The sequence below is a fragment of the Aspergillus sydowii genome, assembly GCF_001890705.1.
Source record: "Aspergillus sydowii CBS 593.65 unplaced genomic scaffold ASPSYscaffold_3, whole genome shotgun sequence".
NCBI lineage: Eukaryota > Fungi > Ascomycota > Eurotiomycetes > Eurotiales > Aspergillaceae > Aspergillus > Aspergillus sydowii.
The window spans coordinates 819,680-834,033 of record NW_024467861.1 but is presented as its reverse complement, the minus strand read 5'-3'; the positions used below and the strand labels follow the sequence as shown (position 1 = coordinate 834,033).

The 14,354-nt window shown below is 49.6% G+C and overlaps 4 protein-coding genes across 4 annotated transcripts; 2 read left to right on the top strand and 2 right to left on the bottom strand.

The window, feature by feature from the left end:
• Positions 1-449: 449 nt before the first annotated feature.
• ASPSYDRAFT_87203 (uncharacterized protein) lies at positions 450-1,274 on the top strand (the record flags this gene model as incomplete). The annotated part of the gene is made up of 3 exons (XM_040851797.1): positions 450-535; positions 823-926; positions 1,003-1,274. The coding sequence occupies 3 exons, from the start codon at positions 450-452 to the stop codon at positions 1,272-1,274; spliced, it is 462 nt and encodes a 153-aa protein (XP_040704429.1).
• Positions 1,275-1,605: 331 nt separating this feature from the next.
• Positions 1,606-4,502, bottom strand: ASPSYDRAFT_42391 (ChAPs family protein). The gene is made up of 7 exons (XM_040846454.1): positions 4,334-4,502; positions 4,110-4,239; positions 3,901-4,025; positions 3,565-3,845; positions 2,570-3,510; positions 2,141-2,515; positions 1,606-2,090 (listed from the first exon to the last, which is right to left on the bottom strand). Exons 1-7 carry the CDS (start codon positions 4,354-4,356, stop codon positions 1,923-1,925), a joined length of 2,043 nt encoding a protein of 680 aa, XP_040704428.1. The 5' UTR covers positions 4,357-4,502; the 3' UTR covers positions 1,606-1,922.
• Positions 4,503-4,760: 258 nt separating this feature from the next.
• On the top strand, positions 4,761-11,023 carry hir3 (putative transcriptional corepressor of histone genes (Hir3); the record flags this gene model as incomplete). The annotated part of the gene is made up of 4 exons (XM_040841807.1): positions 4,761-9,073; positions 9,130-9,352; positions 9,408-9,563; positions 9,632-11,023. The coding sequence occupies 4 exons, from the start codon at positions 4,761-4,763 to the stop codon at positions 11,021-11,023; spliced, it is 6,084 nt and encodes a 2,027-aa protein (XP_040704427.1).
• Positions 11,024-11,415: 392 nt separating this feature from the next.
• On the bottom strand, positions 11,416-14,130 carry ASPSYDRAFT_147774 (kinesin family protein; the record flags this gene model as incomplete). Its single annotated transcript, XM_040841751.1, has 6 exons — positions 11,416-11,762; positions 11,823-11,883; positions 11,940-12,461; positions 12,514-12,659; positions 12,690-13,725; positions 13,774-14,130. The coding sequence occupies 6 exons, from the start codon at positions 14,128-14,130 to the stop codon at positions 11,416-11,418; spliced, it is 2,469 nt and encodes an 822-aa protein (XP_040704426.1).
• Between the last annotated feature and the right edge of the window lie 224 nt (positions 14,131-14,354).

Below are 14,354 nucleotides of genomic sequence, written 5' to 3'. Positions count from 1 at the left end.
CCTCCAACCACCAGCCGGAGCGGCTCTCGTCCCAGACTCTTGCTCTCCTGCTGCGCAATCCAGTCTCTGGGTCAATGCTGAGCTGACTTTCGCGACCTCCGCAGCTGAAGTAATCCGGTCCATGATGCTCATGCTCACCCATTCCGTCTCTGCCCCCTTCCCTCGCCCGGTTGCGAGAAGGCTGGCTGGTCGTGCTCGTAGTCGTCGTACTAAGCCCAGATTCCCCTTCCCTGCCTGCCCTGGTCTGCGATTCCCATTTAATCTCGCCCTTCTCCTCCCCTCACATCTTCTTTTCCCTTACCTTTCCCTTCTCTTTCCCATCTCCTTCTCATCCTTTCTCCTCTTTCAGGATCATTGGCAGTCCAGGCCATTGATCCGATTCTCCCTCACACCCATCTCTTTTCTCTCATACTTATCTACCAATTCTAAACCTCAAATTATTATCCAACATGTCCACCCGTAAGAGAAAGCAAGAGCTCGAAGAGGAGGAGGAGCTTCAAGCTCTCCCTAGCGATGAGAGTGAGGAAGAGGAAGAGTAAGTCTTTATCTGTATTTACTATTTATGCGCCGCGTATACTTCTCTCTCTCTCTCTCTCTCTCTCTTTTTGCGCGATTTTGCGCCTTTGTTGCGCGCGTACCCCCAGTGATCAGTGTTCGATCATCCTCGTCATCCTCATTCTCATAACCCATCTGCTCTTCACGTAACCTACGTTATCTCGTTGCGTCATCAACTCTATCCGCGCCGGAACGCGCCACCATCCTCCAAACCTTTCCCCACCACCAAACTCGAAACCTCTTAACTAACAACTCCCACACAACTAGATACCAAAGCACCGATGTAGGCGAAAGCGGAGGTGAAGAAGGAAGCGAGGAGGAAGAAGACGCCTCCGAAGAAGAGCCGGAGGAGGAAGAAGAACAACAGGAAGGTGAGCACTGCGGACCCTCCCACCAGCAAATCCAATATCGTCTAATTAAACACAATTCTAATAATCATACCAATAGCCCCTCCCGCCACCAAAAAGCGAAAGACTGCCCCCGCACCGAAAGCCGAGGACGAGGCTGAAGGTGAAGAAGATGAGGTAGAAGGCGAGGCGAACGGCAAAGCCGACGAGAACGGCCTCGATGAGGAAGAAGATGAAGACGCTGAAGCTGAGGCTGAAGGCGAAGACAACGAGGAGGCCGACGAGGTGGCGAAGACCAGTGTCCCCGCCGCTAAGGTCAAAGATGATGCTCCCGCGGAGGAGCCCACGGCGACTGCGGAGGCGAAGGCTTGATTGAATTCGATAAAGAAGTCAAAAAGTCTAATCATGGCGGTGTGCTTCTTCTTTCTAAGGGATTTACATTTATCTACTATCTATTTGGGGATCTAGGGTGGCTATTTACGTTGATAACTACGCTGATGAGTGGAATCTAACTAGGTAGTTCAGGTTCCGGGAATAGCATATACTTAACTACCTACACTTCACTCGCACTCTTTGCTCCCCACCCCCCCCCCCCTCCAACAAGTCCTGCTATTTCTATTGATCGAATCAGATAACTATTGCTAGAAGTAGTTGGAAAGCGTGCTTTCAAGTCTAAAACGGCAAAGGGGATCGATCGATGATATGCGGGATTTAAAGAATGACATTTATTAGAGGACTCCATAACTTATAAATTATACATACACATAATTCAAGACAGTGAGCCATGAGTAAAACGCAAAGCGAGCATTAGGTATAGATTAAAAGCAGAAACTGATAGAGAGAAAGGAAGAATCGTCCGCGTACAATGGACCGGGCCTCTAAAGTCATCTAAGTACAGTGTTTTATAAGGTATGTAGTAAGAAAGCTCATACAAGTTTTACTACAATGTTTCGCAGGGGATTGGTTGACTTTTCGGCCTAATTTCTCGTATAATTGATGCTACGAGATATGTTGCCCACCTTAGCCATCGCTGCCGCTGCTGCGGAATGTTGCGCACAGTTGACAGTATTGGTGAGTGAGGTCAAGAACAGTCTGGGGCAGGTTCGTAGCCTGTACGATGCTGCGGACCTTGACAGCACCCTCGTCTTCAATTAATTTGCGGATCATGAATAGTAGTTCCGGAGAGAACTAATATTGTTAACAAAGTTTCCTCTAATTTTGGTGACGGGAAGACAAACCTCAGAATACCATCTATATTGCCAGGCAATAAGACGGATCAAAGCACTAAGCATCCCCCTTGTGTCATTTCGTTGCTCGTGGAGCTTGAGTATTCCGCGCATGGCTTTCGGCGAGAATCGAATTGATAGGCAGGCTTGGTATGCTTCAATGGCCTCATCGAAGTGGTGTAGCCGCTCGGCCAGCTCGCCGAGAATCTCCCATTCGGTGGCAGATTTCTTGTATTCCATTGCCTGTTGGCGGAATTGGGCCACTTCTGTGCGCCATATGGTATATATGCGGAGATCCTCATAGAGAACCATGAAAAGATTGTCCAGCCATCTTTCACATAGGCGTTTATTCTTGAATTGCGTGTACGACGAGTGTGATGGGTCGGGCTAGAGTAAATCAGCATTCAAGCCGCGGATATCACGAAAAGGTTTGATACTCACATCTTCTTTACCGGATTTAACAACCTCTGATGCCACTGTCTGTTCAGGCCTCTCAATCGAATGCTCGGCTTGTTGGTGGTCATCTCCGTTGACAGTTATTTCTGTCACGGTGTCTACTGGACCACCATCTCCATTTTCTTGTTCGCTACCACCATTTGTCTCTTCGGGGCTTGCATCATCATTTGTGTGGATGGAATTCTTTGATGTGGAGTGCTGGCGCTCGGTGCGATATTCCTCTTCCATAACAAAAACTTCGCTACGGACCTTAAGGAGCTGATCCCATCCAATTGCAGCGGCGATTTTGGTCAACAGGTTGTACGCCTTTAAGAATGTCCCCTGGTATGTAGCTGCATGTAGCCTTCGCAACGAGGCGTGTACATAGTCGTGGGGATCTCCCTGCTTCGGCTGACCCTCGTCAATCTCGTCCAACATACTCTCAGCTAGGATTGGGAGCATGATGCGGGACGGTTGAGGCATCCGAGGTGTATCTTTATCCTGGTATGTGAACATCGGGCACGAGTTTAATGTCAAAAGAGCCAAGTCCCATTGCTCTAGGCTCACATAAACCTCGCCCAGTCGAGCCCAGGTGCTGAATTCGCTAGGGGCAGCGGTCACGGCACGCTTTGCGCACTCCAGAGCCATTTCACCTTCCCCTTTACTAGCGCAGAAGGCAGACTGACAATCGAGAAGCGCATAATCCATCGGGACATCTTGTAGAGCGTCGTACATGAGTCGCACAGCTTGAACCTCCTCGTCCGCCATTCTATAGACCTGAGCGAGCAGAGAAGATACTTCCACATCTCTGGTACGCAACTTTTCGAATAAGTTAATACCAGACGCGTATCGTCCTGTAGTATGAATGTACTTGAGAAGGCCGGCCGTGAGATGGTTGCTCACAGTATTTGGAACCTGTGTTTCAGGATCCGAACTTAGTTGCCTTCCTAAAGTGTCCTTGTCAGCCGGAACAGAAAGCGGAACTGGACGGGTAAGCTTACCCAAAAAGAATAATTTTTCAGCAGCATCTAGGAATCTATGTTCCATCTCCGTGTTGGTGACAGGGTTGAACCGACGAACCCCAACAATCTTTCTGATTGCATCCCCGCTGCCGTCGTCTGCATACGAGTAGGCTCTCAGAACACCGCAAAGAAAGGTCTCGAGCCATAATGCGTCGGTCGCAACACGTTTGTCTCCACGCTCGTCGATGCAGTAGCTTTCGAGGCTTCCGGGGATCTTAACTTCGACTCGCATGTCAAGATGGGAAAATGCATTGTAGCAGCTGCACAAAGTTAACTCGGATGGTTCGACAGCTGACGTATTATCGGTAGTCTGACCAGTAAATTCCAGATACCACTTTATTTGTCTTGTCAAGCGGGGAGGACACCAATGTGTTCACGTAGGCGGCCAAGCTTGCGGAGGAGGACGCATCGATACCAGTGACGTGGTGGTAAACGCCTGTCTGTATAACGTCACAAGCCCATTAACTATTGATCCAATGCTATCCCACCATTGAGATATGAGGGACACCGCTGTGACGACGTACCTGGCGAGTCGTGCCGGCCTTTGGCTGTTTGACTAGGTACACCAAGTCTGGGGGCCCCAATTCTCTCAGGTTCTGTAGCGACTCCGTACGCGCATCGACGGCAGCAGTAAGGTCGTCCTCTTCGTAAATCCTTAAAGTAACCCGAGAGATCAGTTACCAATCCTCATGGCGGATGGCAATGCGGTTGCATCGCAGGAGCACGAGGGCGAGGGGGAAACAAATACTCAGGAACAGCTGGCGCGACCATGGCGCACTTAGGGGCGCAAGAAGCCTTGCGCAGACGTTAACCGAAAGATATTGGAAAGAAGAAACAAAGTGTAAGCTGAAATTGAATCCGACAGGGCGATTGGATTGTTCTTTAATGACAGAATGGCAGTGGGTGTAGTCGTCGTCACTCTTCCCTTTCGATGTTCCTGAGGCAGTGAGGCCACCAGTCCTTTCCTCTTCGGGAGATCCCATCCCGCGGAGCCAAACGCGTGACGGGCGTGTTCACAGGGTTTCGCTGGCCGAGACCTTTCATCTTCCCAGACGGAGCAACCAACCTTCTCCGCTTATAGGGACCGGTTTCCTTCGCCCTGAGATGTTGGCGACGGCTGCTACTTTATCGCGACGGCCAGCATTCGCTTCCGCGGCGTGAATACTTCCCGCACGATGTCGACATGGGTGGCTCTGAACATCGAGCCCGACGAGGCGATCGAGGAGGAGGTTGATGATACGAAAGAAATTCAGATCGAGGAAGCTCTCAAGCTATACCAAAATGCGCTAAAACTTCACTCTCAAGGATCGCAGTTCTATGACCAAGCTGAGGACGCATACGAAGCCCTCCTAAACTCCGAGATATTCAAATACCCGGAGTCGATTTCCGACTATAAAAGAGTTGCGCTTCAAAATTCAGAACTTCAGTTCGGCGGAGCGTCAAACGATATAACAGACGAGGATACTGCTGTGACACTAGGCGAATTCAACGTCAACGATTCTACCTCGAGCACACTACAACAAACCATCTACCTCTCGTACAAGAACCACGGTCAATACATTCTCGATGCCTTACGTGCTGCTCTGCAGGAAATCCTGCAGTCTTCCGAAGAAGCGCAGAATCTCTCGTCCAAAATTACCGAGGGCGCCAGCACGGCGCTCTCACAATTCGCGGAGGCACTAGAGCGGGATGATACAGATCTCAATCTTTGGAGACAAAGCGCGAGGCTGTCCAGCGCTTTACAGAGCTACCGACTTGCTCGATTTTGTCTAGAAAGTGTTCTGGCCGACGACGACAATCGCTTGGAAGTACGGACGCAACAGTTGGGGCTGGAGGAGACCTTCGCAGAGGAAGGCCTCAGAGAAACGTTACAGTCAGTACAAGACCGCCTGTCCGTGGCACTTGTTCCCGTTAAGAAGCCAAAGAAGGCTCTTATCAAATTCCTCAAGCAACAAAATGATCCATACCCTTATTTGCCTTCACTTCCAGATAAATTAGAAGATGCGAGCCCGTCGAGAAATCCGCTTGCTTTCCGCCCATCTCGTTATGAAGCCAAAATCGACGCTTTGACATGGGTCGCTACTGGGAAAGCCATTTTACGCTTGCTCGATACCGACAAGGAAGCCCCTGGACTTGGCCCTGGGACGTCGATTGTCCTTTCTCTGCCGGCCGATAGCCCAGAATTGAAGGCGAACACGAATACAGTGCAGAGGCGACTATCAAAGGCGCAGTGTGACGATGATCAGCTGCAAGATATGCAAATGGCGGATGATGCGCGAAGTACGGGGGCGCGATCGACCAACGGAGTGCAGGGGCGAGAGCAGACTGCGGATCATGGTGACGATCAATCATCGGTCGACCAACGCGCAGAGAAACAGTTGATGGAATCCCTTGAAGTCCAATCATCGCAGCATCAGCAGGGTACAGACCAACAGGGTGCAGAGCAGCAAGATGATATCAAAACCGAGGAGGTCGATGCAAAATCTCCCGAGCACTCAAGCCGAAAACGTTCTTCTGCCTCTGCCATGACTGAAGATCAAGCAGAACGCCTGAGGGTAAAAAGTAGAAGAACCCGCTTGCGGGATTCGCTCGCCGATACTTCAAATCAAACGGACGAGGTAGTTTTTGACCAAACCAGATATTATGAAGACCTCCTAGGCCCCTACGTCCAAACTGACGAAGGTGTCTTTGGCACCGTCGGCCCGTTGTTGTCAAAGTTGGAAGTTGACGACCTGGGAACGTTGGAGGAGCTGAGGAAACAAGTGGCCTCGGCAAGCGAAAGAAAAGACTCCTCCGACACCCCGGTAAACCCCGCTAATTCTGATAATGTGCTTTCTCAAGATCTCAGGGATATTATAATTCACTGGGACGATGGCAAATCCCAAGTAATGCAACAGAGCGACAGTTTGGCCGGGCTGCAGGACATTCAAGGCATGGGCAGGTCTGGCCTTGCTGTGTTCCTCGAACATTCAAAGAAATCAACGCATAAATTGAAGATGAAGCAAGTCTTTACTGGGGAGAATCAATTGATTGATTTCATTAAAGCTGTAAATGATGACAGCCTACAACTTCATGATGTTGCATTTGAATGGCTGGGACGCATTCTGAGACCGGATAACGACAATTTAACTATCCATGACAACACGATACAGGACTGGTCAGTGGTCGAGTCGTCCTATATCGCTTACCAATGGTCTAGCGCGCTCAAAGACACTGTGCTGCAGCTTTTATCTCTCGAGGACGAGTTCATCTACGGCAGGTTGGAAGAGCAAATGAAATCCCTAGAACGCCAAATCCTTCAATTCCAGCCAGGGGAAGTCTTTCAATATTCTGCGAAAGACTTCGCGAACTTAGAGATGATACAGGCTGTTTTCGAACTTCATCTTGATACATATGCACCTATGAGTACGCCAAACAGTGATACGGACGAACAAACGAGAATCCTACAACAAGATCGTTTGACAAGATGGTGTCTGCTAGCACGCACTGCATTGATTCACTTCATTGACCACGCCCCCCCAGATGTTAACCGGGGGGGAGTAACCCTCCGCCATATTTGGGCGTCAACATTTCATTCGAATATGGCAGATGATGCGCAGCGGGAACATATTTTACTCTGTCTGCAAGATCTGAAACTTTTTTGCAGCTCTCTCAAAGACTCAGTGCTCTCGCTCCCCAACAACTCTGTTATGTCTGAACTATCTTGTGAAGCAGTCGACCAGGAGATTTCAAAGCTGAATTCTATGGACTTTTTCATGAAGATTTTCAATCCAGGTTCTGAAGATACTCTTGGACTTATTGAAACAATTGAACCAATTGTCGAGCCGTCGTCGGTACAATTTATCGAAGACGGATCTGACAACCAGCAAAGCCTACAACGGCATGAAATGGGCTCTTTCCTGGACCGTGGCGACGCAACATTGAGGCTTTTTCTATGGCGACGACTCCAGGACGCTTATAGAAAAATTGACTATCCTCCAAAGGTGGTATCCTGCTATTTGAGGAGCATAGAAACAGTCATCAAAGAGTTATGGAGCTCAGGCTATCTCGACGAGCCTAGTAGGCATCGTCAAGCAACTCTTCTGCGATGGCTAAAGTCTCTTGATGGCATCTTAAACAAGACTGTTACAACAGTCCTGCAGGAGTCCGACAAGGCCTATGAATGTTTTGATATGGAGCATGTGAAGTCGTCAATGTCAGCCGTCGCCTCTCTCCTCAGATTGCTTTACAGTTTCGTTCTCTACGAGGATTCTGTTCGTGTTGGACAAGTTTCTGGTACAGACCTGCGAGGGTCGCTGGCAAAATCTTTGGAAAACTTCAAGGATAAACTGCGCGAAATGTGGGTCCGTTGCTGGATCTTGCTATACACCTTGCTCAAAGAAGCCATTGCTCAGAATCCAGAGATCTTTGACGAGCCTTTGGAGGATCGCATCTACTACTTGCGCTCAGTGCACAACGCTCTCGGTATTCGCAAGCTTTGCAGACGATCTCACAAGCAATTCCTCAAACTGGTCAAGTCTGAACTTTTCGCATTGGATGTGAAACAAGACACAGAGGCGGACATCTGCCAAATCATTTACGACGTCCACGGGGTCAAATTGTGCTCGAATGACAATTTACTCGGTGACCATGGGTGCACTTCTGAAAAGCTCGACCGTTCGACGGCCGTTATGATGATCGACTTTGTAATGAAACAGGCGCAGAAGATAAACATCAAGGATTTGTCTAAGTCAGAGTTGAAGAATACGATTGACAAAATGCAGCAGTCTATCGGATCAACTAAGGCATCACCCCCTGTGACATATAATCGCCGCATCTTCAATGCCTACTTGAAATCGCCCATGAATCCATACGAACTCGTCCGCGCCATTCGAGGAGTGGCAGACCTGCCATTGATACCTGTGCCGAGTCAAACTGCAGTTATCGCAAAAAGTGGCTGGTATTTCCTTTTAGGCTACGCAGCCTTGACCAAATTTCGCTCACAAAAACGCCTAAACCCGGTCCCAACCACCGATCTTGATGAGGCTGTTAGTTGGTTCCGACAGGATTTGGAGCACGGGACTTCAAGATGGGAGACTTGGTACCGACTGGCTCAGACATGGGATTCAAAGGTTGAGGAGGATATCACATGGTCTGCAGATAAGATCAACAATAATCGGACGGAGTTGGTTACTTGGCAACGCAACGCGGTCCATTGTTACGCAATGGCGGTAGCCACGGCCGCGAAGGTCGCCGAGCCAGATGCAGAGACCCGAGCACTTCTAGCGGACCTTTATACGGATTTCGGAATTCGTTTATACTCATCTTCCAGAGAGCCCCTTTCTATGGGGGCTTTCAGCGTTGCCGACTTCACTCGGCACTACAACAATCAGGAAAGTCAACAGATGTACGAGGGCCAACCATTCAAGGAAATGAAGCTCTATACTGTCTGGAGACTTGCAAGCTACCTTCTTAAACGTGCAATAGTCGACAAGCCGAGGAACTGGATGTACGTTATCCCGCCGCCCGACGAATATGTGAAAAACTTACTAATATTAGAATCAGGGCGCATTATATGCTGAGCAAATGCCTTTGGAAAATGTTCACGTGTGAGGATTCCGTGAGGGGCTCTGTGCGTCGCATCAGCCTTGATAGTGTCTTGGACGCTCACCTTGATACCATTGATGCGTTGCCGCAACGCAAAGACTCTCGGTCAGAACCGATCTTTGAGCCTCACTATAAGCTTGTCTCGATCGTGCATAAGCTTGTGATACGGGAAATTCTAACGGTAAGAGGCACCTTTTAAGTTTTATATTACATGGCTTACTCATTATATTGCATAGCCTGTCGAAGCATGTAAAACCCTACTTGCAACGCCCTGGGCACGAAAGGTCCAGGCTTGTGAGGAAATGGGGTCCTGGAAGAAGTACATACTTGAGGTGATTAAGAACCTTAAGAATGCGGACAAGGCGAATTGGCACCACCGCATGGCCGTCAGGGTAAGCAGGACATTTGGCTTCCCCCACTCCCTAAATAGTTTTTATGTACGCAAACTTACATCTGACAGGCTGCACATATTGTATACGATGACACCCAAGATGCTACTGCTGCTGCCGCGGCTAAGAGCGAACTTACGCAGCAAATCTTCACCAAAACCATGACAATCCAGGTCTGGAAACCAGAGTATGAACGTCCCGGTAGGCACTTTGTCTACACGACGCGATATGCATACTTCTTTGTTGCTCTGCTCGATCAACTTGATGATCGGGCCAACCTCGACCAATTGCTCCGCCGGGTACGGAAAAAGCAAGGCGATTTTATCAATCATACTAAACTATGGGAGGATATGTGCCTCACTTACGCCCATGTTATACGTAAAGCAGCGCATATCAGTGAGGGCCATGAGGAAGGTGTCTTCAAACCAATTGGGTGGGAAGAGTTCGTTGCAAATACCGCTCGTCTAGAGGAGCTCTCACAACTCGTCCCTGAAAGTTCATCCCTTCTCGAACTACTTCGAGACGCAATTGAGCTGAAAAAGCTCAATAACAACTTGATGAAGGTCGCTTTGCTCGAGGATTTAATTGCCGATATATACTCCCGTATTTACGAGGTGAACATGCCCCAGGTCCTAGAGCTGGTCAACGAAGAAAACAAGGAAAAAATGAAGGTCGACCACATTCTCATGACGACCGACGGGCCAGCCGACGTCTCCACCCCACCAACCTCAGCTCCTGCCTCAGAGGCACCTGCGCCCCGAGGCCGCACGAAAGGAATAGCCCGAAGAGACGTCCAAAAGCGAGCAGAGACAATCGTAAGCCGCAAGGTGCCACCCCGCGCACCTACTGCCAGGGGCCCCACCCACACGGAAACCGATTCAGCTGGTGCTACAACTTCAGCAGGTCCCAAATCAATGGTTGAGATCACAGTTCGACAGGCAGCTGCGGAAGAGGGCGGTTCAGGTCAACAAAGCGACATTCCCAACAGTCTGCATGATAGTGCTGATGACGAAAGTGAGCTAAGCGAACTGGATGAAGAGAAGCTTTCCAAACTCGGTACTGATCCTAAACGGCTTTTCCCTAACCTTCACCAAAGGGCATCTGCAGATCCGGAATCTGAGATGTCTGCTCAGGCTAGTGCTGCTGGAGACGCCGCAAATGATGACAGCGGTGAGTTGGATGAAAATGAAAAGGAAGAGGAAGGCGAGGGCGAGGGCGAGGGCGAGGGTGAGGGGGAAGGTGAAGGGGAAGGGGAAACTATTAATGAGGATGGCGATGAACCTGGTGAAGGTGAGGGCGAGGGTGACGATGTCGAAATGGAGGAGGAAGTTGGCGGACACGAAGGTGAAGAAGGTGACACAGTCATGGAAGGCACCGATGCGCCTGCGCCTGAACAGGAAGGCGCGGATGGTGAGCAAGAGAACGAGGCCGCTGATGAATCTGAGGCCGCAGCGGCCCTTTAAGTGGAAGAGTAATTGTCATTAGTATGCGATCGGGACGGGGTGGGTATGCATTTGCTTGGGCGCTCTTTTCCCCTTCTGTCTTATATACGTGGGTCATGGGAAAGGTCTTGTACTATTATTATACGTTATGGGATTATAGGCGCTTAGGTATGGAGTGGATAGTTAGGTATGACCGGCTCTAATAGACAGACATCTGTATGTGTGTGATGGGTATAAGCGTAACATATTAGAATAAAGCAAACATATCAGCAATCAGACAGCCACCCAAGATGCACCGTAAACTCCCGAGCATGTACAAAACAAGAGACAATTAAGTGTTAAGAGGAAGAAGACCCTAGTCAGGGGCCGTATGGCGGGCTTTTCCGGTTTATCAGGTTGGAAGCTGACCGAACCTACCAGAGTTCTTCGAGATCGCTCTCCGGTGCAAGGTCCCATTTTCGGGTTGAAATTTTCCTCTGCTTCTTCCCGAGGGAATCAGCAGCAGGAGGACCTTTGAACATGCTGTCCGCCAGTTTTAGGTGGTCCATCTTGCGCAGCGCTACTTCAATGTCGCTTTCGCGGCCGAGCAAATTAGCGTTGCGGGAAGTCTCCAGTGCAATGTTCTTGGATTTGGACTTTTTCGACGGCGATCTGCAGTTCAGTTCACGCTCCAATGCAGTAATCTTGCTGCGCAGTTGATCGTTTTCGAACTCGAGCTCTTCCACTTGTTCGTCAGAGGATGGTTGCGGATCTTCGCGGACTGGTAATAGCCCCGTCAACATCGCTGCTATGGGCCTCGTTGGATATAGGGTTGACTTACTCTGGAAACCTCGAGACAAAAGTTCAATCTTCCTGTCTATATGGTCATCGGCGCGGCCAGTCTAGGCAGATTAGTGTCAAATCAATCAGCTAATATAGTAAGTAGAATGATGCTCACCTGCTCATCCCACGCGCTTTGCCATCTTTTTCTCTCCTGTTCCATTCTCTCGTCCATTTCGACCCAGCATTCTTCTCGCACTTCCTGCTCAATTAGAAGGCATCTGTCCTCGCTTACGACAAGTGCGGTTTCTGTCTCAGCCCGCAATATTTCCTCTTCCGTCAATCGTAGATTGAGTCTTTCGTTCTCTGCCGTGAGCCGCTGGATTTCAGCCAACGCCTTTTCGAGCTCTTCAGCCACCTCAGGCTGTGTTGATTGGCGCCCACCGGATTCCTTTCGCGACCCGAGAGTACTTGATAATATCGACTCGGCGGACGGCGCCCGGGGAATAGTAACTTCTCGTGCCAGGGCTGAGTATCGTAGGATTTGTGAAGTTGCATTATAGTCACCCAATGGGTCCGCAGTTACGATCATAATAGCCTTCTGCGGGTTCCGGTTGATGGCGGATGAATTGTTCGATGGGAAAGAGTTAGAGAAGAGTAGTTCCGTGAGTTTACACTGTCTGTAAGGAACCATGGCCGTCTGATCTAGGGTTACTAGACTGAAAGGGTATATAGGATTTGGTAAACCGTACCTTATTTCCGTCTTGAATACCACTCTGCATTTGCAGACACTGGCCCAAGTACATCAAGCTTTCGTTGATCTTACCCGCTTCGGCGAGGGTAGAACCGGCAGTCTTTGCAGTTCTTGCTCGCTCGGACCCTGGTCCAATTAGTACCACTCGCGGATACAGCCTGGTCTTAGACTAACCTGCAAGATCCGCGACAGTAAGGGTATTCCCTATCCAAGTTTCTTCGCCAGTCCGCTTGTTTCGCATTCTTCGCTTGACTTCGAGGCAGAAGAAACCATGACTACGGGAGCTGACACTATTGGAGCCAGTTCCCGTTACTTTACGCTCAGTAAGGCCTATTTCAAGGACTGCCAATGCTTCTTCGTAAGTACTACAGGCGATTTTTCGCAATCCTGCAACGACCTTCCGGTCAGGAGACCCTTCAGTTGGCTTGAAAAACAGAGGCTTCCGTCGATCCTTTTGAGATGATGTTCCCTGACGCGAAACGGCACTTCCCTGGCCGGGAACGATGGCCGGCGATAGAAGATCGAATATCCGGTCATTATAAACCTCATACATTGATACCAGAACGATGTACTCGGAATGGGGGTTCAATTCGAGTGTCAGATGGTTCACATCGGGTGATCGTGGCAAAGTGCTAGCTCTCATAGGCACATGGCGGCGAGGGAAGATAAGAGCGGGTGTGGGGTCCTTTATCATTCGAGAAGGTAGGTTAGCGTACTGAAAGTCAACGGTGTTGGATCGATCATTTCTGGCTGCCTGTGGGGTGTTTGGCCCATTCAAAACTTTTGCTCGAGGCGTGATGCTGGTGCTTGGAGTTCTTGTATTGGTCTGAGCTAATAGCGCAGGTTTATAGAAGTAATGGGATATACTCCATGGTCCAAGGGGGTATAAATTTGCGGCTCCTTGAAGTGGGTTTGGGAGAGGTGACTTCCTTACCGCCATTGGAGTGTGAGCTCTTCCAGAGCTAGTAGGTGTTTGGGCTCTGGAGTTTCTTCCACGGTCGGCACCGGGCTCGCCATATACAGCCTCGAGAAAAGTATGCGCTGCGAACATCTGCGATTCAGATGTGTCTGATGCAGCCACCGAGGCTAAAAGGATGGGAGGGATGGTGTTGTCGGCTGGTTTGATTGTGGAGGCCAAAGACTTGAAGATCACATCAAGACTCATCTGAGTAATTCCTCTTTGCGTCCTTGAGCCTAGAATTGTGTGACTCTATAGATTCTTAGCATTGGTAACATGTCAAGGGCAATTATTTCCCACCTTGCCACTTCCTGTCACTCCTAGTGTTGCTACCAGGCCATCTCTCTGCTCAACTAAGACACCTTTGATTATGGATTGTAGTTCAGTGTCTTCGAAAACACTGAGTTGCGATGCTGACTCGTCGAATACTTGGGTAAAGCCAAATCTCTCGACACCGCGCTTTCGGGAATCACTGGGAGGCTGTAAAGTGATATGAGTTGGGCCCACTGCGCTGGATCCATTATTGATCGAATGTGAGGCATCGGGCACCTCTACAGCCACGCAACGTTCAGAAAAATCGCCCTGTTGTTGGGAGATTGGAGGCCGAAGGCGGAGATACACCTGGAAGAGGGATGACGGGGAATTTGTCGAGGTCATAGCTGCAGGGTCCTCAGTTATCGCCGTCAAGCTCGGAGCCAGATGCAGGAAGATGGTGGATTCCGTGAACTGGCAATGCAAGGAACGGTGATGTCGGTAGGATAATATGATCAATAAATGTGCTGTCCCCAGCAATCACGAGATATGATATTTCCATATCAGGTATAGCACAGAGTTGTCCCGACAACAGTGCCGGAAGGGGAAACTGGTGTTTATGCCTGGTT

Coding starts and splice junctions, on each gene's coding strand:
- ASPSYDRAFT_42391 (XM_040846454.1), bottom strand. CDS start 4,356: ATGGTCGCGCCAGCTGTTCCTGA. Junction 4,026..4,109: donor AGGCCGGCACGACTCGCCAG/GTACGTCGTCAC, acceptor GACGTTATACAG/ACAGGCGTTTACCACCACGT. Junction 3,511..3,564: donor TGAAAAATTATTCTTTTTGG/GTAAGCTTACCC, acceptor AGGACACTTTAG/GAAGGCAACTAAGTTCGGAT.